General features: G+C 45.3%; 1 protein-coding gene across 1 annotated transcript in view; it reads right to left on the reverse strand.

Moving 5' to 3' along the window:
* The window catches only part of CLOCK (clock circadian regulator), an 85085-nt gene that overhangs the window by 7640 nt on the left and 50665 nt on the right, over nt 1-26780 (reverse strand). The window contains exons 9-19 of the mRNA XM_040966552.1: nt 21368-21457; nt 13984-14104; nt 12342-12455; nt 12106-12224; nt 10519-10601; nt 10190-10296; nt 8092-8239; nt 7493-7568; nt 4093-4234; nt 2779-2879; nt 2167-2256 (exon numbers count right to left, since the gene is read on the reverse strand). Coding sequence (XP_040822486.1) covers nt 2167-2256; nt 2779-2879; nt 4093-4234; nt 7493-7568; nt 8092-8239; nt 10190-10296; nt 10519-10601; nt 12106-12224; nt 12342-12455; nt 13984-14104; nt 21368-21457 — 1191 coding nt within the window. The remainder of the gene's footprint in view (nt 1-2166; nt 2257-2778; nt 2880-4092; nt 4235-7492; nt 7569-8091; nt 8240-10189; nt 10297-10518; nt 10602-12105; nt 12225-12341; nt 12456-13983; nt 14105-21367; nt 21458-26780) is intronic.

Consider the following 26780-nt stretch of genomic DNA (forward strand, 5'->3'; position numbering starts at 1 on the left):
AGGGAAAAAAAACAAACCCTCTGTTACAATGATTTAAATCTCCTCACTATCAACAGGCCAAGTTGGCAGTGCAGTGTCAGGTAGCAATGCCCTCCAGCCATCAAGACACACTGTCCCTCCTAACCCACCCAGCTGGGTTCTGCATGGAGACACTGGGGCTGGGCTTCCAGAGGTTTCCCCTTGGCCAGGGTGTTGGCAGGTGACAGCTCAGGGCAGGACTTCTCTCTCTATGTCTGACTTTCTCACACTTAGGTTAGGGGGCCAGTGGGCAGCTTTCCAGAGAGCAGGACCAGTACCCAGCAGTCCCCGTGAGGCATCAAGCCACACCTGCCATGCTGTGACTGTCTGGCATCAGGGAAGAGGTCCTACAGATGGAGGTGGCCCTTGTCGCTTCCTGTCCGACTCCCCAGCTCCCCACCCCCTCAAGAATTACGGGGATCACTGGAGTCTAAGATGCTCCCAGCCTGAGTGCTTCTGAGGGACACTCGCAAGGTTCTCACTTTGGAGCATTTCCAATTCAAGTTTTGGATTAGGGATGCTTAGCCTGTAAACTCTATGCAGTTATTCCAAAATCTGGGAGGAAAAAAAAATCCAAATCCTGAAATACTTCTCTTTAAATACAACCTGGAATGATTTATTTTATTCTTGTTAAAATCTCTGTGACATTCCCAACCTCTGACTGTGTCTGGGCTGACCCCAGCACTCAGTGGAGGTGGAAGTCCTGAGAGCCACCGACTTCAGTAAGCTCTTTCACTCTCTAATGCAGAAAGCAGCCTGCACTTGGATCTGTTCAGATCGACTCCACCAAGCCTAGAATGTCTTTTATGTGCACAGCTGTAGAATTACTCAAAGTTACAAAACTCTGACACATAACTAAAAGACAAGTATACAGCACAGCCTTGTAGCGACAGCAATTCTGAGTGAAGGGATGCCCGAACACTCACGGGGCCTTCCGTCTCACTTTCAGATTTCACCTAGGCATGGACGCTCCTACTTTCTACCCACTTGTAACTGAGCCACATCTGGTGGTCCTTTATGTCCATAAATATTCTCACTTTACTGGAGATACAAACTTAAAACTGAGAAAAGCCTCCTAAAGCTTCCCATTACACCCTGCACACAAACTGCCCTACACAGCACACAGCTCTGACTGCTCAGTCACAGTGCTTGGAAAAAGATTTTACAAACTTTTAGCACCTCAGATCCCTCGTCTTTATGGTTAAAACCAATCAAAGTATTTTGTTTATTTCATGTAAGTATACATATTTTATTTGTATCCTTGGACAAATACTACACTGTCATCATTTCAAAGATCTATAGTAAGTGCAAATAAGAAAACAGAAACAAATACAAAGGCAAAATAACAGAAATAAAATCATATAATTAGTGGCAAAATGTTTGGTTTTATTAGTAAGTGAAAGGTAAGATTTGGATGCCACAACCGGACAGTGTAGACAGCTGCCATTCTCTGGAAGAAATAGCCTTGCAACACACACACACACACACACACACACACACACACACACACGGACAGTGTAGACAGCTGCCATTCTCTGGAAGAAATAGCCTTGCAACACACACACACACACACACACACACACACACACACACACACACACACACGGACAGTGTAGACAGCTGCCATTCTCTGGAAGAAATAGCCTTGCAACATACACACACACACACACACACACACACACACCCCTGTGCTAGCACCTGTGCTATCTGTCAGGGATTATCCTACACATGAGCAAAGGAATACACACATGAAGTTACTTATTCTGGAGAAATTTCAGGAAGAGCCAAGTGGGCAGCCAGAGCTCCTCCTGCTTGTCTCCCCGGCCACGGGGCTCCCCCTGCTCCTCTTCCCAGCCTCAGGGCTCCCCCTGCTGTCTCCCACCCATGGGGCTCCCCCTGCTCATCTTCACAGCCTCCGGGGCTTCCCCACAGGAGGTGCTGTAGATTGCTGAGCAGGACTCTGTTGTCATGCTACAACCCCAACCCAGGCTCCCACAGGGCCAGAGGCGCCCCCACAACTGTCAGGACAAGCCAAAATGTCCTCACATAGTCTGCAGTCCATAACAAGACAATTTAACAATTATCTAATTAGCTTAAGAACACATCCGTTCCCTTTGATTATTCAACTAAAACAACAAAGAGAAGTACCTGGGACATGCCTTGTGGAACTGCTAGGCTTGCAGGCTGACACATCACTGGCTGTGTTAATGACGGACCAATAGACGGAGAATTCATGGACTAGAAGTAAAACAATCACACAGAAGTGAGGCGTGTTCCCACACACGAGGACTTCCACCACGCACATCGTGACATAACTGTCCCCATGTGTGCAGTGTGCCTCACTCTTCCACTGGTGAAGGCTGAGTCCCCTTCCGCCCCTTCACACAGATCTGTCTAATCATTTATCTGTTAGCTTTCAAAACACTTGCTACGGCACCAACATGAACTTCCAAAAAAGGCAGCTCAACTTCACTAAAGGTGACTGGAATACAACTCAGAAATGAAACAGCTCTCAACACTGCCTTTTCAGAAATAACAAAAACAAACCAAAAAACCCAATGTTTTATCTGAAAATAACTGGAAAGACTGATTTGCAGGATAACCTCTTCTCACACCCTCCCTCTCTCTCTTCCTTCCCCCCCCCTCTCTTCCTCTCCCTCTCTTTCTCTCTCTCTTTCTCTCTCTCACACATACACCAGCTACTGGACCTTTCTGTCCATGCTGCCAGGCCTCTTGCAGAAGGCCGCTCCGAGAGCTCACCTGGCTGCTGAAGGATGGCCTGCCCCGGGCCGTCTTCTCGTGGCCTGGCACACGCTGCCTGGGAGGAGTGCTGCCATCTGCAGGCATCTTCGTAGGGGTTGCTAAAATTAGTCACCAAAACAAAACAGCAGTAGGACTTTATAAAGTGCAGCTTGCCAAAGACTACTCTCATAATGTTTCAGGGAATACAGATGGCTTTTTAAGTAGTTTTTCTAAAGCATTCACCAGGTGAATGACAATTCATTGCTAATTGTTTTTTAAGGAAAAAAAATCTGAAATAGGAAAACTTTCCATATAAAAGTAACTACCACGATCATCCCTTAGCATCCTCAGGGGCTTAACTCTGAAATCCCTGCAGGCACCTGAATCCATGGGGGCTTCAGCCCCTCCAGGAAATGGCATGTTTGGGTGTAGCACCTGCACACACCCTTGCAGGTACAGCTGCAATGGCCCCTGGATCGCGGGTGGTACCTGAGACAGTAGGAATTCTAGGGGCACAGTGCTGCACGCAGCTCAGCTGGCAACGAGGAGCAACACCTGTGCCAGGTGAGCACAGACACTTCCCTTCCCAGACATCCGTGACCTGAGGCTGGCTCTACCTGTTGAGCAGACACAGAACCTGCAGACACGGGCGGATGACCACAATGTAAGTCTTCCTAAAGACAGGACATTAACAAGTTTCAAGAAAGTTTTGTTTCCAAAAGCAAGCACAGCTTGCTTACTGGCTCTTCAGTGAAAAAAGAAGTTTTGGAACCTGGCGCAATGGCTTCATTGCAAGTGCCTGGATTCCACATGGCATCCAGTTCCTGTCCTGGTTGTTCCATTTCCCATCCAACTTTCTGCTGATGGCCAGAGAAAGCAGCAGAGGAAGGGCCAGGTTTTTGGGACGCTGCACCCATGTGTGAGACCTGGAGGAAGCGCCTGGCACCTGGCTTCAGATTGGCTCAGTTCTGGCCGTTGCAGCCAACTGGGACATGCAACAGTGGATGAAAATACCTTCTCTATCTTTCCTTCTCTGTAAATCTGCCTTTCCAAAAATAAACAAACAAATGAATAAATACATCCTAAAAAAAAAAGCTTTGCTTTCCTTCTTAGGGCATGATTCAAGCAACGCCCCAACAAGCACTGTGCCCATCATTACACAGCTCCAACGTAATTCTTGCACAGGTGAGCAATGCACTCTTCACACATGGGATCCTGGAAGACTCATGGGGAAAGCAGATACATGTCACAACCTGTAACGTCTAAGAAGCATCTGTAGAAGATGCTGGAGCATCATTCTCCACTGGAAGCCTGCGCTCGCGCGGTACTCACAGGAAGGGTCTGAAACAGCCGTGTGCGATGATTTTCTTGAACTCCGGGAGGAAGCAGAAGGGGTCGGGCTGTGGTCAAACCTTTCCAGTGCCTCCTTGAGACTGACCGTGTTTATACGGTTATCAGAACCAGAATCTTGGCTCTAGGGGACAGCATAGAAAGAGCTGCTTGTGATGCTGCCACAGACCTTCCATTAGACACACAGCTTGCGAATGGGAACAGGAAAATTAAAATTTTATCTGTAATAAGGTAAAAGGAACTATGTCTATCGTAGGGAGGAAATGAACATGTATTTTTATAGGCAACGTTTTAGTGTTCTTCTCCAATATCAAAGCAAAAGAATGCAACTGAGCTCTGCCTTACACCATACATACAAATGAACTCAACATGGATCAAAGAACTAAACTCAACAGATAAAACCATAACACTGACAGAGGATAACAAGGGAAAACTGACACTGGATTTGGCAATAAATAGGACTTCATCAAAATTAAGGACTTGGTGTCTTAAAAGACTATCAACAGAATGAAAAGCTAATTCACAGAAAGGGAAGGGATATTTGCAAATCATGTATTTGATCATAAGTTAGTATATAGGAAATATAAAGATTTGTACAATTTAGCAATGAAAAGCAAAAAACAAAACATACACCCAGTTAAATAGTGAACAAAGCATGAAATAAAAAATTTCCTAAAGAAGACACACACATATGTGACGGTACACAAAAAGCTGCTCAACCTAACTAGTTATTAGGGAAGCACAAACCAAAGCCACAATGACACACACCGCCTAACATTCGCTCTGATGACTGTTATCAAGCAACAGAAAATAACCACCAGCGTAGGCAAGGATGATAGTGGGAACATAAAAATTGCACACACTATGTAAACAGCATGGCAATTTCTCAAAAAATGATACATACGATTATCATACTACGCAGCAATTCCACTTCTGAGTGTTAATTCAAAATAAATGAAGGTAGGGACACACCGACGCGTGCACTTGGGCACTTGTTACAGCAGCGTCACTGCTCCCAGTGCTTCTCATGGTCGTCTGTGCAGCCCTTTGTAAGCGTCCTCCCAGTCCCGCGACACCACCACCCCATCAGCTGACCACTCTGCGCAGGGACACGTCTCTTGCCTTCTGCTTCTACTCCTGTCTTGCCCACTCTCCTGACTCCTCCTTGTCTCCCTCACCTTTAGGCTCAAGGCTTAGTCCTTGTTCAGCCTCTCTCCTGTCTACACCTGATCCCCTCAGTAAGAAAATACTACACATGAAAATTTCTTTAAAATTTCTCAAACTCCTTCCCTAAGCTTAAGAACAGTCACACTGGAAGTGGTAAACAGAGCGAGGAAGTAGAATTGAAGTAGGTATTTACAACTGTATTTACTAGGATGGGGGGGAAAAAAACAAACCAGGATGAAGAATCTGCATGACTTTCGTTTCTGTAATGGCCACCATCAAAGAACCCTGAGCCGAGCAACTGCTCCTTTCCAGGAAACAACAACTTTCTTTACTCATACACATTGGGTCCTCTGCCTCTAACAGTTACTTCATGTTGGATCCATGAAAGCAGAGTCTGCATACTTCTGGCTGAATCCTCAGTATCTGGAGCCAAGCCTGGTTCACAGTCTGTAAGGTCTGCAGAGGTCCCAGTGCAATCGCTCAGTGGCTACATCCTCACCTTGCAAGCCCAGGATCTCACAAGGATGTGGATTCGAGTTCCAGCTGTTCCACTTCCCACCCAACTCCCTGCTTACAGTCTGAGAAAGCAGCAGAGCATGGCCTAAAGCTTTGGAATCGTGCACCTGCAAGGGAGACCTGGATGAAGTTCTTGGCTCCTGGCTTTGGATTGGCACAGCTCTAGCTGATGCAGTCATTTGGACAGTGAACCAGCAAATAGAAGATCTTTCTGTCTCTCCTACTCTCTATAAAATCTGTCTTTCCAATAAAAATACATAAATCTTAAAAAATAAGGTCTGATGAGTAAGCGGCTAACTGGATACCCTGCATACTGTCACCTGGCACACTAACCTACTTTTGGACCCAGATTCTTGGTTCTTTTTATTGTATGCGTTTCCTCTAAGTTAAAAATACTAAGGCTTCCCTCTGAGTACCTCCTGTACCTAGTCACAGGCTTCCTGCATGGAAGGATGTCTCATCCGTGGTTAGGACACAAAAGATTGTGCTTCCACCTTGCTGGCATGTTCTCCCTTTGGATCTTCCTGCAGGCTTGTTCAGATGAAAAGGGTCACCTGAGGATGTCCTGTGGCCTTTAACCAGCAAGGGACCAAGCCCCCAGTCCAAGTGTTGGTGAGGGCTGACCCACGCCAACCACCACTAAGTGAGCTGCAAACAGATCATCATGCAGAGGGAGGGCCCAGCTAAACCATGCTTGACTCACATAAACTGTGAAATACAGACACGCTGTTTTAATCACTAGGCCTTGAGTAATTCATTATATACCATACTAAATAACTAATACACTATACTTGTACCTGGTAATAAAAACAGAAACTACACTTGTGACTCCAGTTTTCTAGCTCTGTGTCTTCAGGAGAGGCTCGCTCTCAAGCCTCCGGGAGCCTCCGCTGCAGTGTTTTAAAGCAGAGAGGCACCAACCTGACAACCTGACATGGATGTCTAAGTGATAACTCATAACTCATACAAGAAATGTGCAGAGTCTAGCATGACAGGCAATTAACAAGTTCAAGTTTGAAAACAAAAACAAGAGAGTCTTCTAAAAGTTCATGGAAAATGGTTATTATAAAAAATTATGCAGGAATTAAAAAAATTTTTTCACCAAAGTAAACTTATTAATTAAATTTTCCATTTTTTGAAAGCTTTGTTAAAAAAATTATTTTATTCATTTGAAAGGCAGAAAGTTAAGGAGAGAGGAAGAGATAGTGGGGGTGTGGGAAGAGGGAGGCAGAGATCGTCCACCTGCTGGTTCACTGCACACATGGCCATGACAGCCTGGGCTGGACCAGATGAGCCATGAGCCAGGGGCCTCTTCCAAACACCCCCAGAGGCTCTAGGGGCCCAACTACTTGGGCCACCTTCCACTGCTTTCCTGGGCACATTCCAAAGGAGCTGGATTAGAGATGGAGTGGCCCCACATGGCATGCTGGGATTGCAGCAGTGGCTTTACCAAGTGCGCTACAACACCTTAGTGAAGGACAGTGAAGTCTCCCCCACCCATCTCTCACTCAATCAATGCTCAATGTCAGAATCTTCCATTTTTTTGGAAACAGATTTTTAACTAAAACTAAAAATGAATGGATACGATTAATCTCCCTATAACAAGTGAGATGTGAACATTAATTTTTTTATCAGTTGTTAAGTCTCATCTTTTATTAGGAAGAAAACAAGTACTTTTTAAAACACATAAGAAACCTACTTTGTCAGCAGCTGTCTCTGGCAGAGATTCTTCAATGCCAAGTTCTCGTCGTCTCTCAGCCCTAACTTCTGCGTAACTACAAACGGATAAAGGTTGAAATGTTAGTGTTTGATCACTCATTTAAAATACTGCAGAGCTGCCAACCATCTGGCATTTGGCATCTGCCTCACCTGCTTATCCCTAATTCAGACTATTTTCTATATGGTACACAAATTAAAATGGACCCACAGTGCAGCATCCCAACTTCAGCTGCATTTTCCAGCTATGCCGTGCTTGACGTGCCACTGCGGTGACCCACACTGCCCAGGAACTAGGAGACTCAGACCACACAAAGTGTGTGGATCTCCTCCAGTCTTCCCTTTACATGATTTGCTTGGGAAAACAAGTTACAACTTCTACTGTAAGGCACAGAATTTAATGGCAAACACACATCTATTATAATGTCTGTATTATATCTCTGTATGATGCTTAAACATTTTAATAATGTATTAAAGGAATGTACTAAAAGCCGCGCAAGATCAGTTTGTAGTTCATGAACAAGCCATGCATAAGCATTACATCGCCCACACCATTATGTTACTGTAATTTAGAACAATTACCTTACTACAGTGTGCGTACAAACAATAAACTCCGGCCTTGAATTCCACTGGTGATAAGTGATATAATAATGAGTCTGCAGCCAAATCCACTGCTGCCCTTTGGTCAGGAACCTGTAATAACATGATTTGCCTTTCCCATACTGCATTACTAAAAAGAAAAGGAACAAAAATTAAAATTTTTCTCTGGTCCAGATCTTGAGTTATGAAGAATTTGCTTTTAATCAAAATCTAACATTTACATCTAAATCTAAACACACAATTCTTTTTCTAGCTTTCAAAAACAAACCTGTCAGTTACAAGAAGATGCTATTTACTAGAGGCACTTCAGGTTCCAAGCAATTGTTAGTTCTTTGACGTGGCCCACTTGCAGCCAATTATTCCTGATGTTACATGCTTTTTACAATACGCACTGGCCCTCCAGACACTCAGGAACCCCCACTGACTTGGTGTGGGAGACAGGAACAGCAGTGCAAAGTCTCACTGAGGCTTTCCTCCGCACAGGCCCTGCCAGCTGCTGCAGCTTGAACACATTTTAAATCTTCACCAAAACAGAATAAGTTTATTGGCCACATAACTGTTACAAATAGCATTTTGCAAAATCTAACTCTATATGTTCTGAAGTCTTTTAATAGGTGTTTAGCAAAAAAAGGAGAAAGTTTCATGATTAAATTTGAGGAATTTTTTGATAAATAATATTTCTTCAACCTTCTCAAGACTTGAGTCACAGGTATTCTATGAGGGGATTGGGACGTGCTTCCTAGTCTTCCGGAACTATGACCCCCTTTTGAACAGACTGGCATCCAGGTGACAGCTCTTAGGAAACGCTGGTCAGCATCTCTCTTTTCTGCCTCTAATGAGGAAACCATGATCTACAAACGCAGCATTGCTGTTCAAAGTCATCCGCTTAGTTAATAGTTCTCACTTCATCACGTGCTTCATGATAACACTGCAGGGAGGGAATGGTTTCTCTTATGTTGAAAGGACTTTACTCTGCTGATGCTGTTAACATGTGGCATGCTTTACTTCATACAGTTTATAGAGAAGCCTAAGATCCCATCAAGGCCTAAAGTATCTAGGTAAGCTTTAACGAACATCCAAGAGGGCAGATGCAGAGAACCAGACAAGTAAAATCCCTCCCTGTGATCCAGCTCCAAAGAACGAGAAGCACAGGATAAGAAGGTAGGTGAGTACTCCAGTGCTGCCCGCCCCCAAGAAGCCGGGGGCTGAGTCAACTACGCAGCCGTCCATGGCAACAGTGACAGCATCTACTAGAAGTGAGGTGATGAAAAACGGAGGGGACAAACGTTGATTAGGAAAGTGCCTACGGCCAGCGCAAATGGCACAGCACGCTCATCCTTAGCTTGTGGCGTGAGCATCCCATGCGGGCACCAGTTCATCCTAGCTGCTCCATTTCTTAGCCAACTCCTGCTGTGGCCTGAGACAACAGCAGAGGACGGTCCAAAGCCTTGGGATCCTGCACTCATGCGGCAGATCTGGGAGAAGCTCTGACTCCCAGCTTCGGATGAGCTCAGTTCTGGCCGTTGTGGCCATCTGAGGAGTGAACCAGTGGACAGAAGTTTGTCTGTCTCTCTCTAACACATTCTGTCTAGCCCTTCCCCCTTATCTCTAAAATCTGCCTTTCAAGCAAAAATAAATAAATCTTCAAAAAGAAAGAAAAGTGTCTTGCATAATAAGATAACCATACTCCTGCTGCTAGCAACAACAGCAGCGGCAGATGACACTGAACACTTCCGACCAGTCAGACACACAGCTAGCACTTAGGCAGGCACACGCACCTGGAAACAAATTCATCAAGTAGTTTTCCTGTGGAGGGACGCAGTACCACAACTGTAAGAGGAGGCTCGTGCTCTTGCACAGGTGCAGAGCTGGCTGTTACAAAACAAGACCTACAAGACTGAAACGTGGGAAGCAGCAGCGAGCACACGGTGACATCATGACTCCTATCAGATTTGTTATAAGTCTCCCAGTACATTTCAAAAATACAAAAATGGTTTTAAATCTGTATTTGGCTCTTTCCACTAAAAGGAGAGGATCTCTGTTTAAAAAGTAAATGCCAGATGTACTGAAATCTACTCACAGTGCTCGTGACATTTTGCCAAGTTTTCTAGGTCGTCCACGTGATAGTAATCATAGCCTGATGTTCCCAAAACTTCAAACGGCAGGTATCCGATTATGGGCGGCGCCCTGAACAACACACACACACACACACACAACCAGATTATACTTCTTTGTGTAATGAGAAATGCTCCAACTAGAAATGAATTTGAGGTGGCACTACTATTTTTTTCTTCAAAAAAATATAACAGATTTAAAATTCCAGATTAGAAGAAAATTTGTCCTTAACATTAATTGATTTCAAAAATCACATGGCTACTAACTTTCTACGAAATTTTAAAATGGAGTTACCTGTGATCTAGAAAAAGGAACTTCCATTCTAAACTATGCCTGGATGTGAATTCTTCATTGGGTTCTTCAACAGTGCACATTTCCTATGAACACATTATTAAGATTATAAAAGTACAGATCCCACAGAAGCACCTTACCCATTAGCAGACAACCTACAATACAGCAGTAAGCCCATCAGCAGATACAGGCTTCCGGTGAGTACTGGTCACTGCTTATCGTCCACTGATGCGCACCTCCACACACCCTACTGCTGACCGCAGCCTCCCTCAGCTGCATTCCGGGATGGCCCCACACATCCTGCAGAGAACGCACAGCTCTCCCCCCACTCACATACACTCTGCATCTCACTGAAGGGCTCACTCCTGCAGAGTGTCCGAACGGTCCCAGGACAGAACATTCTCTTTCATTCTTTTCACTAAGTGCCAAATCCTTCACATTTTGCTTCAAAGTGTTCTAAGAAATGAATACCATCTCATCAAGCTTCAGTGCCGTAGGTCAGACCCCACCATCATTAACTCATTCTTGTTAAGGCACCTCACCAAGCTCCCTGAGGTTGAATATGTGATACACTCTGGATCACACCTACTTTGAGAATACGTTCTAACTTCCCTGCTTAAACCCCCTCAGTGGTTCCTACTGTTAAAATCTCATCAGCATGCAGAATTAAAGGGAAACAGCTTGCATGTCTCCTCTGATTTGCCTAGCCTTCTCTCTGCTCTTTCTACCTCTCCATGCATGGAAGTCACAGACCAATCACAACAAACAATGCACTCCCTGCCTGTCTCTGCCATACTGTTCTTCAGGATAATGCACTGTTAGGGATCGGGGCTTAGAGAAAAAAAGAATTAGAATCAGTTTTTTAAATTAATACCTGAGACTCTAGGGAAGTAACCGTAGGCAAGGAATTGAACATCTCTAAGTCTCAGTTCCCTTATGTATAAAGTAGAGATCAAGGCAGCATCTATCACTTAGGGGTGCTGAAACTCCGTGAGATAATGTCTGCTGAGTAGCCGCTGTTACTGTTTCCTAAGACCAGAGCAAGCACAGAAGGCTGGCTGAGGACAAGCTACTTCCCCACAAGCTACTGATCCTACGCTGCAATGTCTCCCTAAAGCCCAAGTCTCAACTGGCTTATTCCCAGACACTAAGAATTGAACTATTTCACTTTCCCACTAACCTACGAATCATCTGCTTGTTAGGCCCAGCAAATAAGAACAATTGAAAAGGTAAGTTATGTTCAGTGAAAATCTGTTTTTACATTTCAAAAAGAAATCTGGAAAACAATGTTTTAAAAATTAAAATGAATAAGGTTACTTTAGATTTTTTCTTGTAATGAAGAAAGGAGAAACTGTGTACAAAAAGCAGGTCAACAGTGACATAAAACCATTGGTTAACTGCAAAGGATTTATACCAGAAGATTAGCTACATAATTCAAGTGTCTTGATAATTCATGTTTCAAAAAGTCATGATTATGCATACTTAGTGATTCTTAGTCTTTAATGTTTGTAGCAAGTTGTCATTCTGGAGATGACACAGACTTACATAAAGACAGCTGTCATAATACAGACTGAAACTTTCTTTGGGTACCTTGATGAACTGTGGTGTAGCCAACCTCACAGTAGCTACAAAACAAATTCTCTCCTCATAGGAAGGCCGATGTGTGTGCTGTATAGTTCCTTCAAGGCCATTGTGAGCTGAGGTGGACACTGCAACAGCAAGGAGACACACAGGATCAACCCAGTTGTTACCAACATCCAGTTTTTAAGAGCTCAGAAAAGAAACAAAAAGTTAAAACACACTGGAACAGCATCATTTTAACTCACCACTACTCAACGATTTGAAGTTTCCTATGAATCTCACATACTCATAGGTAGATGGCTCCTTGGGGTCTATTGTTCCTCGAAGCATATGACAACAGAATTCTAACTGATTTTTTGCTGAAATGAGAGATTTCTGAAATCATGTTGTGTTGTGACAACAGACAAATGTCATACAAAATAAAGACTAGTGAAGCTAGGTTAGAGACACTATCGCCCTTTACTCAGTCCTCTAATTTAGAGTACCTGCCCTTCCCCCACTTCCTCCCAGCTCCAGAATTGCCTCCATCACTTCACCCAGTCCTTCCCAGGACCAGGGCCGTGACGCTTCACGCTGCTGTGCAGCCCTTCAGCTCCCACACCTTCTCCCCTGGGGGTCCTTCCCGGCCTTCCAGCTCATCAATTTCTAAGCGGTGGGTTGCTCATGGTACTTTGGTCCCACGGATCTTTTCATGATGTGCTCTAGTTTCCACAGACTTCCCTTCACCTCTCACTTGGGGTCTCTCAGGTCAGCCCCTCCATAGCAATTACTATTCTAAAGCTAATTAGCATTTGGACTGTCACCTTTAGCAGTTTCTCCTCATTCTTTCTCTTTCTAAAACTCCTTCCCCACAGTGTAGCCTTCTGTCCCTACCTGACTGACCACTGCTCTTTTGCAAATCCATCTTCACCCAAAGATTTAACAAAGTTTTCTGCTTTCCTTTTTAAACTGACTAGTCTTCACAAGCTTATTTATTCCTGCATCTCTGACCCCAATTCTAACATTTTATACAAGGCACCACATTCTTACACACCACTATTTATTTTCAGGGCATTTCCAATAACCTGCCCCTACTAACTTGAACTGGAAATATCTGAATCTATCCATCTTGACTGCCCATGTGTACTATTCCCCACGTTAGAAACCACGTGACTTTGGTCATTCTTTCTCCCATCACAGTTCCGGACATAATGTGTGTCCAGGACTTGCTACTGATTTAAGAAGGAAGCTCTCTGCAAGTGCTCAGGGTTGCCACTTCATGCGGTCACAAACCACTCTGCACCTAGGGAACTGCTAGGCGTGCTCATTACACTGTTACACTTTGTCTACTAACTTCAGACTAATACTGCCAGCACCAGATTAACTTGGCACCTGAAACACTTTTCTCCCTTACATCAAGCTCATACTCTCATTTAACTCAACAGGTTCTAAATCTCTGTCCTAGATTCTCCCCAGTGACCTCAGCCACCTGGCACCTGTGCCCACCTTCAAGTCCTGCTAACTCCCTTACCTCAACACTCCCACCTTCCCCTTCCTTCTGCGGCCATCATCATACAGTCTTCCTCTTTACCAGTCTAGTCCTATTCCACGTGTCTACTGGGTGACCCGGCCTTTACAGCGCTGCCTCTGGTTCCTTCCTCTGCACGGTCCCCCCTTCACTACGGCCAAACCGATCTAATAAACAGACTTCTAACGCATTTCCCTCTGCTCCAATTCATGTTTCTATCTTTGCATAAACATCTTTTCTCTGAAGGAAGAATGTTTTTGCTTATTGGTTATTTATCTAGAGGGTAAGCAAGTCATTTAATTTAAGACTTTTCACCACCATCCCCTTTGAGCTTGCTACAAAATAGAGTATTTTACTTTTGCTTAGCAGCTACTACTTACATTTTAAGTATTCAGGGGTTAATGAATCACTTTCCAGCAGATGGGTAGAGAGTATTTTATAAACCTCTGAATGTTCCCCCTCTGGGATAAAATTAAATATGCTTTGATCCACAAGATCAGACTGAAAAAAAAATTTAAAACACAAAATAATTTTATGATTCAAAGGACATTTACTTTCAAAGTATGTTATCACTGCACACAACGGAGGAGTGCAGAGGTTAACTTTCAGTTATCTTCAAAAGTCAACCAATGTCAATGGACAGACCCATCTTACAAAGACTGAGAAATTGAAAGGCAACACTACATCCACAACTCTGATAGCAACTCCACCAGACTCACAATTGCTGTAACTTTGAAACCTGTTAAATAATTTGGAAAGTAGAGTTCTACCAACTTTGAACACATTAAAATAGAATGTGTAAAAAAAATACAACGTGACCAAGAATTAACTAGAGGCCTCCTGGCGCACAAGCCACGCGCAGAGACAACAGCAGCACCTGCACGTGCTACCTGGGCATCGCCTTTCGGTGCTGTCCCAGGTGTGCTGCTGTTTCATGCTTTCCAGGCACCCATCCTGCACTCCCTGTCGGAAGCCTTGCTTCCAACTACCCACCTTCCCCCTGACAGGGCAACTGACATGTTAGGCTCAGTAATTCTTGCTGATTTTTATTTGTGGTTTTCCTCATGACTGTCTTATCAACAATATGTACTGTGACAAGCCTTGGGCTGTCTACAGTGTCACAGCGGTGTTAGCAAAGGACAATGAAACAGGCAGATCCTGTCCTTAGGTTCCAAAAGTAACAAAACTGTAGCCACGTACTATGTCCTACCAAGCCTTGGACATGCCATCAGGCTGTGAGGTCTGTGCGATTCTGAGAATGAAGGAACAGGAAGGGAAGGGCAGGGCGGGGCAAAGGAAAGGAACTTCAAGGTAGGGTTGAGGGGTCTCAGCCCTGTTTTCTAGCAAAGCACCTGCACTTGTAATTTGTTTTATTTATGAGTCAGTGTGGATTTCCAAAGATGGAAACAACACAAACAACACAGGGTCACTGGGGAGGGTTGGCGGCCAACGGGTCCTGGCTGCTTCCACAGCCCCACACCACACTGCTCCTCTCCTCCATCACGGCTGCTCTACCTCTCAAGTGGAACCGCCCCCTTCCCTTCACAAACCTGCATCTTTCAACCTTAAAAGACCAAATGACTTCTTCCCAAAAAAGCACTTTCTAAGCATCACAAACCACAGTGAACATAAAATTCCTGCCCTCTATTTTACAAGATTTATTTCCTATTTACCATAAAATGAATTTATTAGCTACATTTTAATGTACAGGTTTTTTTCTGTAATCAATAAAGGATCTTTTTTAAGATTTTATTTTTGTTTTTATTGGAAATTCAGATATACAGAGAGGAGGAGAGACAGAGAGGAAGATCTTTCATCCATTGACTCACTCCCGAGGTTGATGAGGTCTGAAGTTGCCATAGCATCCACCTAGTTTCCAAACAGAATTTAAAAGGAAGTAAAGGAAAACGGATTTGGTTCTCTAATTCATGAGGATATTTAAGTCCCTAAGTCTTATGTTAATAGTTAATATATTAACATTAATGGTTAATAAATCAGCGAGACTTAATCCACTGTGATGTTTGAGGGCGGAGCTGTATGGTTAGTGAGCTGACTGAATTAAGTTGTAGACTCTGTGGGCAGGAGCTGCCCTTTCCCCCATCCCATTCAAATTAGGGCAGTTCTATAAAGAGATACACAGGGCTTGGCAGACAGGCTCTGGGTTCTCTGCTTCCTGGCAAGCATGTGCCTCCCAGCTCCCTCCCCAGACGACACTCCAAGGGTTCTTTCCAGTCTTGAACTGAAAATCTCTGATTATGAGCTTAAATAAACGGTGTTTCTTATTAAATAACCTTTCCCAAGAATTTCAGTCTTAGAGACAAAAAGCTGTGTACTACAGTGGCTCTCTGGATCCTTCCCTCCCCCTTCACCACTGTCACGAAGATGAGCTCTGGGGACTGCTGATTAGCTGTATGACACTGAAAGGCAAACAATGGATCAACGAATGGGTCACAGCTGCTTAGAGGTACAAAAAGTGCATTCTACAGCATGACGAACATTTGGATATGTTTTTAAACAACTGTGCTCCTTTTTAAAATGTTTTATTTTATTTGAAAGGCAAAGAGACGTACATGCATATACAAAGATCCTCCACCTGCTGGTTCACTCACTCCTCACAGGCACACAATAGCAAGGCAGGCAGGCCAAAGCCAAGAGGCCAGAACTACATCCACATCTCCCACGTGGGTGGCCGGGACATCACTTGTTGCCTCCAGGTGCCTCTTGGCATGCTGGACCAGAAGAGGGGTCAGACAGGACGCAGGTGCTCTGATAGGAGACGCACTGGTCTCAGGTGCAGCACCAGGGCCGTACGAAGACCTGTCCTGCTGGGCTCCGTGCAGTGGGTGTGGATGGCACGAGGGTGTGAAGAGAACAGCTTCCCTTTTGGCAGGGCCCGGGGAACTTCCAGCTGTCTAGCAGGGCCCGGCGGATGTCTCTCTGACCACCTTGATGCAATCTCACCCCTGTTTGCATGGACACTCAAGCACCCCAGTAAGAATTCTGTAATCTATTGAGGCACTGTTGTTTGCCCCTGTGAGATGGCTTTGGCAACCAACATGAGCTTGAGAATTAATGTTACTGATAGTGTCTTGGTGAGTGGGCCTTTGACAATTTGCACACAGGAGCATAATTAAGCCCGTGCCATTTCTGAACACCTTATTGGGTACTTAACCATTGCCTCAGAATCTGGCCCAGACATACAGCATGCCTTCTGGGAAAGGGCTTGATAAGAATTTTACAAACTAATGGAAGTGATGGGAGTATGAGCGAAAACTGCTATGGCAAAATTATAGTTACTGTGACCTTAAAGGTTCGCCTGTCCTTACAATTCTTTAGAGCATAGAAAATGTAGTTGTTTTAGCCACTTTCATAATTTTTTAACTAGAGGAAATACAGGGCGATTTTATTAACATCATAGAGATATATACTTTTGATTATTGTTTGATTGTTTATGAGGTTGTAGAGGCTGCAGTTGTAGGGGGATTTAATGTTTGAGACTTTTTGTCTTAGATCTTTATGTTTTTTTCCCTTTTGATCTATTTCTCCCATTAAGTGACAAGTTGTGAAAATAAAATGTAGTAGGAATGTTTCACTGATTAGCAGGTAACCATCTGTGCCTTGGCCTGGGAGTTCTGGCTGTCACCTAGTGGTCACTTCTGAAGAATGAATAACGGCTTGCTTCAGAGACACTAACTATAGTAACTTACAGAATTAAGAGCACCTGGTTGACCATGAAGTAAAAATTAATTGAACATCTGTGCATGCTGGCTTAGTTCTAAAGTTAAAGATAAAAAATATCAAACATTTGTGCAGAGGCTTGTGATGTGTCTAAGTAAATAAAAAGGACAGCTTCTTGAGCTCAAGCAAGAGGGCACCAAGTGTCAGTGCCTGTGTCTTTTCTTATGGCCGACTCCACGCGCCCTTCTCGAGCTCCGAACGCGGCTGCAGCTGGACTCCGGCACTGTCCCACAGCTCTACTCTTCGTTTACACGTGCACGGGACAAAACCCCAGCCCATTAAATAAGCCTATTCTCACCTAACCAGCCCAAAGATTTTAAAGCCGATTCTGCACACTGTATGTTATACCAAAGACTGTACTCACTTTCTTACACACAGTTCAGCCATTTTTGACCACCACTTAGGATGGCAAGTTTAAATTTTTCAAAAGAACTGAATTCCAAACAATGAAGCCTAATTTAGAGAACTGCTAATATTTTTTTCTTTCTGAACAGCACAAAATTCTCCTTTAAGCAAAAAGTGAGCATATTAAAATAAACTGACAGGGACAGTACAGTCCTCAGCCTTCTTCTTTTATTTATTTAGTTTTTTTTTTTTATTGGAAAGGCAGATATACAGAGAGGAGGAGAGACAGAGGGGAAGATCTTCTGTCCTTTGGTTCACTCCCCAAGTGACCTCAATGGCCAGTGCTGCACCGATCTGAAGCCAGGAGCCAGGAGCTTCTTCTAGGTCTCCTATGAGGGTGCAGGGTCCCAAGGCTTTGGGCCGTCCTCGACTGCTTTCCCAGGCCACAGTCAGGGAGCTGGATGGGAAGTGGAGCTGCTGGGATTAGAACCAGGACCCATATGGGATCCTGGCACATTCAAGGCAAAGACTTTAACCATTACGCTATCATGCTGGGCCCATTCCTTAGCCTTTTGTTCAGTACTTACTGCAGATTAATTCCTAACAATGACATTTTTTTACTTACTGTGCTTGTTCCTAGATAAAGAGGAGTTCAGTTTTCACAAATTGTATTTTCACACCGTCTGCTGACACAGTCAACAACAGTGTGAAGAAAAGATTCAGTCTTTAGAGTGTAGCAAGAGACTGCTTCTCATAAAATAGGTGGTTAGTTCAAGATGGCAAGGAATGCATCTCCTGGATCAGCCATCTCCCTTGACCCCAAACACCCGCCAGTCTACAGTGTCTACAGTTTTTGTATGACACAATTTAAAAATCCACATGAGGGAGTGGGGCTGTGGCAGAGTGGGTTAAGCCACTGCATGGAACACCGACATCCCACCTGGGTGCTGGCTTCAGATCCCAGCTGCTTCATGTCAAATCCAGCTCCCTAATACTGCACTTGAAAGGCCTGGACCCCTACAGCCATGTACGAGGCCCAGATGAAGCTCCTGGCTTCTGCACTAAGCCAGGGGAGCAGCAGATGGAGACTGCATACTCACTCATTCTCTCTCTCTCCCCAGCCCCCACCTAACTGCCTTTCAAAAAAAACCAAGTTGACACCAAACCCCATAATATTAATTTAAGAAACAGAGAACTGGTTTTGGAGGTTTAGGAACTCCATACTAACTTCTTGGTTTTTCTGTAAATTTTAAAATGATCTTAAGGAAGTTTCAACTAAAAAATCAATCCTTGAGGGCATGGAAAACTGAGGCGTTTTTAACTGAGGGGAGCAAGTTAACAATTAAATACTTGATTCCAATCAGATGTGTCAGACGCTCTATTTCAAACCGTAGTCATACTTTCCCCTAACTGAAGACGAGGACGCCCCACCAGCCGACCCAGGAAGGGATTTTTAGAACAGTCATTTCAAATCACATACTCAATCAACAGGCCCGAGGGCCTCCTCTCTGGGAAAGTAGCTGGTCTCCAGAGGACACAGACATGAAGAGCTGCCCTAAAGCTTATCACTGTCATAACCACTCAACACGCAGGAAGCGGGGCACACGTGAGTGGCATGGTGCCACGGTGATTCACTGTTGGCTGACAGCAGGTGAGAGGCGGCGTCTGCTGACTGGACCCAAGGAAGGCAGGTGTTTCCACAGTATGGACGCACAAAGAGCCTCTGGTAGGACTCAGGACCTTACTGTTTTTACAAATATACAACCGAAAAGAAAAGGAACACAATTGTGAATGGTTTAAAGTCATGTGTTGCATCTGTTTTCCACTACTTACACATACCTGAATTCTACGACACAATTTCTCCTCTGAGTTTAATTACTATGCAAAAGGTTTAAAAAGAATTGCCACATGGTGCTGGTTTGACGGCTACATAGCAGTTAAACTGCCGCTTGCACTGCTGCCACATGGCATCAGAGAGCTGGTTCATGTGCCTGCTGCTTGGCTTCTCACTCATTTCCTGCCAATGTGCCTGTGAAAGCAGTGTTACATGGCCCAAGTACCTAGGCCCCCGCCACTCCCAGGGGAGACCTGCTTGAAGATTTGGGCTCCTGGCTTCGTCCCAGACCCGCTGTAGCAGCCATTTGAGGAATGAACCAGTGGGTGAGAGATTTCTCACTCTGTTTCTTCTTATTACCGAGCTGTTCAAATAAATAAACCTTTACCAAGAGTTACTCATAAAATTCACTTAGTCTATCCTTTTCCCACCCGTGTTAATTTAGTTACATATTGCTATCTCAATTCAAACACCAACACTTTTAAAAAAAGGTTATTACTGGGAGAGTTGCCGAGAGAGGTGGAGAAAAAAAGAGTAAGCATATTAATCTTCCACCTGCTGGTTGACTCTCCAAATGGCCCCAACAGCCAGGGCTGGGCCAGGCTGATGCCAGGAGCCAGGAGTTCCAACCAGGTCTCCCACATGGGCAGCAGGGGCCGGGCACTTGGATACCTGCTGGAAGCTGCAGGAAGCTGGATTGGAAGTGGAGCAACTGGAACTAAAACTAGCAATCAAACAGGATGCCAGTGTCACAGGTGGTGGCTTACCCACTATACCACAAGGCCAGCCCCAGCCTTCCAACAAATCCCAGACTGAATTTTTCTCCTTTAATGTGTAGCTTGGAAAACAAAGTCTGTGTGGGCAGTGAAGTCATTCTCTGTGTGAACTACTGGAAGCAGCAAGCCCGTCTGCCTTGCAGTAAGAAACACTCATTTAGCACCTGGTCTCTGAGTGAGGACTCCGTCCTCTCTGTAAATCCAGTCAAAAGCAGCGAAGGTGATCAGAGAAGACTGCTTGCTAATATCTCCTGAAGATACTGACAAAGCAGTATCAACATTTATGTAACTTGAGAATATTTACACTACAAGCCCCACTTTACTATATCATGTACTGAATAAAAACCCCGAGTCCGTTAACAAAGCCCCAACTGCAGCAGGATGCCTGGGCCACGGCGGCCGGGCCTGACGCTCGGCAAGGCTGTGATGAGCACAGAGGGAACAAGCCACCAGACGCCACCCCAATCAAGCCAAGCACCGCACTTCTCTTCCAGTCTTCACAGCTTTTCAGTTATTGAATAGTCATTGCTGTACTGTGAATCAAGGCACGCTGTATAAAAGTTCTGTGTCTACTATTGTCACAGGGCTTTTAAAGTCATTCTATCCAATTAATTAGTTCCCAGTTCTAGTTAGAGTCAGTATTCAGTATACATTGAGTTATTCTTGAGTGGTTCAACATCTTCATCAGATACATGAAAAAAGGAAAACTCTGCAAAGCTACTGGAATAAAAAAGGCAAGAGGTGAGGTATGGTGGTACTTGAGATGAAGTGACTCAAGAGCAGAGGGGCCACACAGCCGTGCTGGGACAGGACCCACTGCGAGCCCCCAGCCTCTCTTGGCCACAGCACTGCTGCTACTGGGCCACACGGCCATAGTACCGCTGCTCCCGGGCCACACGGCCACGGCACCGCTGCTCCCGGGCCACACGGCCGTGCTAGGACAGGACCCACCGCGAGCCCTCACCCCCGCTCGGCCACGGCACCACTGCTCACACAGCTCGCTGCCCTGTGATGTCTCTCGAATATTTAAAACAAACAGTAAGAAAGAGAGTAAGGCATTTTTATACTTACTGGTAAATGTTCAAGCAATGAAGTTACACTCTCAGACACATATATTATGCTTCCATCTGTCATGATTGCTAAAAAAAAACCATCAAGAGCCTGAAATTAAACATAATGGTTGGTTAAATGAAAAGAAAAAATAATTTCACAGGACAGAAATAAAAATCTAAAATAAACGATAGGGTGTGATTTAACACGGAAATACCCAGTCCCTGTCGCCGCTGCTCCCCACTTACAACACCCCAGCAGCTATCTTGGTGCACTGGACAGCCGCTTTCTAAAGCACATGAACTTCACGCTCTGTCACCACCACTATATACATGATTTACAGACGCTAACATCTCCAAAGATACCATGAAAATATGGTAAGTACAGAGAAGACATCATATGGGAACGTTACATGACTGAAGTACATCAAGGCGACACATGGAGATTACAGTAAAGGGAGCAGTGGAAAATTAAGCTGAGAAACCAGGCTTTGACAGATCAGGATCAGGCCCTGGTCACCCAGTAAAGACGTTAAAGACTTCATTTTACACACAACGGGAAGCCGACAGATACCACGGCAGGCAATCATTCCTCAAGCAGAGGGGTCGGGGAGGAGAGTATAAAACCAATGTAGAGGGACAAGAGAAAGAGCTGAGGAAAGCCTCGGTGCTTTGGAGTAACTAGGAAAAGGCCTGGCAGCGTGAACGCAACCAGCAGTGGGAGGCAAAGGGAGAACGTGGGCCAGCACTGAGAGAGGTGAAGTCAAGACTGCAGGCACAAGCCCAGCAGGGCACACAAGAGTTAATCATGGAGTTTTACAAAGTGTTTTCATTTGAGAACCTCAAGCCAGAAGGGAAAGCTGAAGACACATGATCTGAAAAGAGAAAAGCCCATCAGGGACAAGTCCTTGGAGAATTATCTCCTACGAAGATTGCAGCAAGGACCAAGACAGAGCTGTCCCAGAGCCGAGAATGCCAAACCGAGGGAGGAGGCAGATGTATGCTCGGTGCAGAAGGCAGGCAGACAGCACACCTGGATTGGAGAGACTTTCAGAGTAACATCAACAAACAAGCGAGTCACACCAGTCAGTTCAGAAACCAAGTGATGAGCAGAAAACTACTGTTAAGTCGCCTGCCCATGCACTCCGGGAGGAAAGGAGAAAGGACAACAGCTTTATGAGAACCAGGTGACACGGAAAGGTATAAAAGAGACCCATGAACATATCTGCAGGCTGAAGGAACAAGGTCCAGGGGCTGGCACTGTGGCACAGCCTGCCAAGCCACTGCCTGTGACCTCGCCATGCCAAGGGGACACCCGTTAGTGTGTGACCTTGGCATCCCGTGCAGACACCCATTAGTGTTTCTGCCACTCCACTTCCAATCCAGCTCACTAAGCACCCGGGAAAGGCAGTATAATATGGCCCAAATGTCTGAGTCCCTGCCTCCCATGTGCAAGACCCAGACAAAGCTACTGGCTCCTGCTGGCCCAGCCTGGGCTACTGTAGCATCTGGAGAATGAAGCAGCAGCTAGAAGGTCTCTCTCTCTCTCTCTCTCTTTCAAACATATACATAAATGGAAGGAAGGAAAGAAGGAATGAAGGACAGGAGACCAATCCGACGGCAAAGTGGAAGGCAGTTCCCTATGTGTGTAACAAGAACACGCCTGCAGGGCTAGGGTGGTGACGCGGTGAGTCTTGCTACCCCCTGGGACAACAGCACCCTGAAACAAGCACAGGTTTTTGATGCAGTGTCCCGTTAATGTGTCTGGGAAAGCAGAATATGTTCCAGGTGCTTGGGCCCTTCCGCCCATGCTAGAGACCTGGATGGCCCAGCCTGGGCTACTGCAGCCATCTGAGAAGCCCATCAGCGGACAGAAGATTTCTATATAATTCTGCCTTTCAAATAAATCAAAAAAGAAGAAAATGTTAGCACTATATGACTTATGTGTCTGGGATGTAGATGAACCCCTCTCACTTTCTAAGTGACTGTGGAAGCTGCGAGAAAAGAGCTTGCTGTCTGGAACAGCTACCTATTTGTAGGATAGTAGTAGAAATCTTGTACAATATAGGTAAATTCATGGATTCATTTCTTATGAAGCTCTATATTGAAGCCAAAACAACTGATCTCATAAGAAGAGAAAACAGAATAGTGGTCACTAGAGGTTGGTCAGAATACAGGGGACAGATGGAGGTTGGACAAAGAGTATCAAAATATGGTTCCACAGGAGGAATAAGCTGTATTCTGTAGCGTGGTAGAATAACATGGCAGTTAACAACATGTCACATGTTTTATGAAGAACTAGGTGCCAGGAGCTCAAATATTTCAAACACACAACAAATTATAAGCTTTAAGGAGACAGAAAGCTAACTACCTGAACTGACATTTTGTACATATATCAAATACCACACCTGCCCCCCAAATATAACCACTTTATGTCAATATTTTCAACACCAAACATTTCAGTATACTGTGCCACACTAATTAATAAGGACTAGGTAAAAATGGAATTAAGGATAAAAACTTTTTCTCATGTGAAGGTGAGACTGTGTCACCTTTGGAAGGAAGTTAATGTTGATGATGCCAATATGCAGTTGAAAGGATTTGGGAGCGTAGTTCTCTTTTATGAAAAGGACTGGAAGCAGAATGCTTAAAAACTCAATCCCCCGTCCGCTTTTTAAAGATTTTTATTTAATTATATTCGAAAGACAGATCACAATCATGGGAGAGACAGAAAGATCTACCCGTTGGTTCACTCCCCAGATGGCTGCAGTGGTCACAGCTGAGCCGACCCAAGCCAGGAGCCTCCTCCAGGTCTTCCCGGTGGCTGCAGGGTCTCAATGCACTGGTCATCCTCTACTACTCTCCCAGGCAGGGACCAGGATGGGGAATGGAGCAGCCAGGACATAAACTGATGCCCATATGGGCTCTTGGCACCTGCAGGGGAAGGATGAGCCACTGAGCCTTTGCGCCAGGTCCCAGTCCCCCTTCAAAAACTAAATTTTGCTTCTTTCTCTTTCAAAGTAAAGGCAGATCAAGGGATAACATCATGCCACCATCTTAACCCGCAAAGGACCCACAGCCCACATGCTGAGACACCATCTCCCAAGAAGGCAGGTGGCACGCCAGAAATCCAGCAAGCCTCAAGCAGGCCCTTGTGAAGATGAGAGAGGCAGGACAGAAGCGTGGACAGCCTCCTACCCGGACCCCTGCTCCACACCACCTGACAAAAAGGAGGCAGGTTCTTCAGTAGTGACTGATGGGATGGGGGTTCTGGGGAGTGGGGCAGAGTTACTGTCAAGAGAAAGCACATCCTGCCAGGAGACCTCACATGGAAATGATTTTGCAGATACCTCATCATGCTGAACTGCCTTGACTGCCTTGTCCATCCTTATTCCTACAAGGCTGACAACAAATATTCCTCAGGCAACAAAGATGCGAGGGAGAGGGACAGGTGGCCATGGAGGACTAGACAGAAGCAGTGTTTTAAAATATGTATTTTCTGGGCCCGGCGTGGTAATCTAGTGGCTAAGGTCCTACCTTGCAAGCTCCCGGATCCCATACGGGCTCCAGCTCTAATCCCGGCAGCTCCACTTCCCATCCAGCTCCCAGCTTGTGGCCTGGGAAAGCAGCCGAGGATGGCCCAAAGCCTTAGGACCCTGTACCTGCATGGGTGACGTGGAAAGAAGTTCCTGGCTCCTGGCTTCAGATCAGCACAGCTCTGGCCATTGCTGCCACTTGGGGAGTGAATCAATGGATGGAAGATCTTCCCCTCTGTCTCTCCTCCTCTCTGTATATCTGTCTTTCCAATAAATAAATAAATCTTTTAAAAATATTTATTTTCTGTGAACTTTTTGAAGACCCCTCATATGTATAAATGATAGAGATAAAATGATTAAGACCTAAAAGTAACACATCCTAACAGAGTATGAGACAAGGAAATTACTGAGCCAGCTCTACGCTCTCTCCATAACTGCTTCCCTGCACTCTTCCTCCATCCACCTTCTTCTATCTGTTTTCCTTAACTCTCTTTATTACCTTCAGAAAAAATCACCCTATTTCCTGTCATAAAAATCTGACAGTGAGCCCTCAGTTTTTCACGTGTTTAGGTTAAACCTGTAGCATTCTACACAAGAGAAGGATTAAAAAGCAAAGAAAATTGATAACTGTGTGTGACTAACATTGTTGTGGATTTTGATTGGTTCTATGCAGTGCTAAGTTTTATAATTACAAGCAAAGCGCTCTGAATTATTGGGGCTTCAAAAATTTTTGATTCCCTTTCATTCCATTTAAAAAGCAGAGATAAATAGGGACCATCCAACTATGGGTTTCTTCTCCAAATGTCTCCTGAAGCCAGGGCTGCACCAGGCCAATGCTGAAAGCCAGAAACCACGCAGGGTCAGCAGGGGCAGGGGACGGCCCATGAAGGGTCCGCCGGGGCAGGGGGACAGGCCACGCAGGTCTGCCGGGGCAGTGGACAGCCCACACAGGGTCCGCCGGGGCAGTGGACGGCCCACAGAGGGTCCACCAGGGCCGGGGGATGGCCCACGCGGGGTCCGCCGGGATAGGGGGATGGCCCACATGGGGTCCTCCTGGCAGGGGGACAGCCCACAAAGGGTCCACCGGGGCAGTGGACGGCCCACAGAGGGTCCACTGGGGTAAGGGGATGGCCCACGCAGGGTCAGCAGGGGCAGGGGATGGCCCATGTACTAGAGCTATCATGCTGGCCTTCCAAGGCATGCAGCAGTAGGAGGGTGAACAGAAGGGGAGCTAGAACGTCCGCTCCTCTGAAGGTTTTTAAAATGAACTCTGTCAGGGCCAGTACTGTGGCACAGCTTTGCTAGTATCCCACACGGGTACCTGGTGGAGACGCAGCTGCTCTACTTCCTATCCAGCTCCCTGCAAATGCACCTAGTGGAAAATGATCCATGTGTTTGAGTCCCCTGCATTCATGTGGCAGACCCGGAAGCAGCCCTGGGCTCCTGGTCGGCCAGTACCAGTCACTGTGGTTGTTGGGGACTGTGCCAGCATACGTAACAGCATGCTCTTTCTCTGCTTTCAAATAAATGTCTTTAAAAAATTAAATGTCACAGAAGAAAACTTATTTATTTACATTTAACAAGCTTTCTGAATTAAGAAAGGTTGCCTTTTAACATATAATTCACTTTTCATATTTTCAACATACTTCACTTTTAATTATTTGCATTGTTTTTTTAGGGAGATTTTAATTGACTGTTGGACATGATTGATACTCTGGAATGGAATCCCCAGTGTGACATTTCCAAGTAAGGCCTCTGGGGAACCAGTCGGTGCTGAGACCCCACGTGAGGTCTCTGCCGTCGGCGGAGGACACAGTGGCCAGTGGCCATCCCCGAGCCCAGGGCTGAGCCGTTCAGACGGTGCCTCTGTGATCACAGAGCTCCCGACTCCAGGACCGT

The sequence above is a fragment of the Ochotona curzoniae genome, unplaced genomic scaffold (genome assembly GCF_017591425.1).
Source record: "Ochotona curzoniae isolate NIBS_2020 unplaced genomic scaffold, NIBS_Ocur_1.0 scaffold_4506, whole genome shotgun sequence".
Taxonomy (NCBI): Eukaryota; Metazoa; Chordata; class Mammalia; order Lagomorpha; family Ochotonidae; genus Ochotona; species Ochotona curzoniae.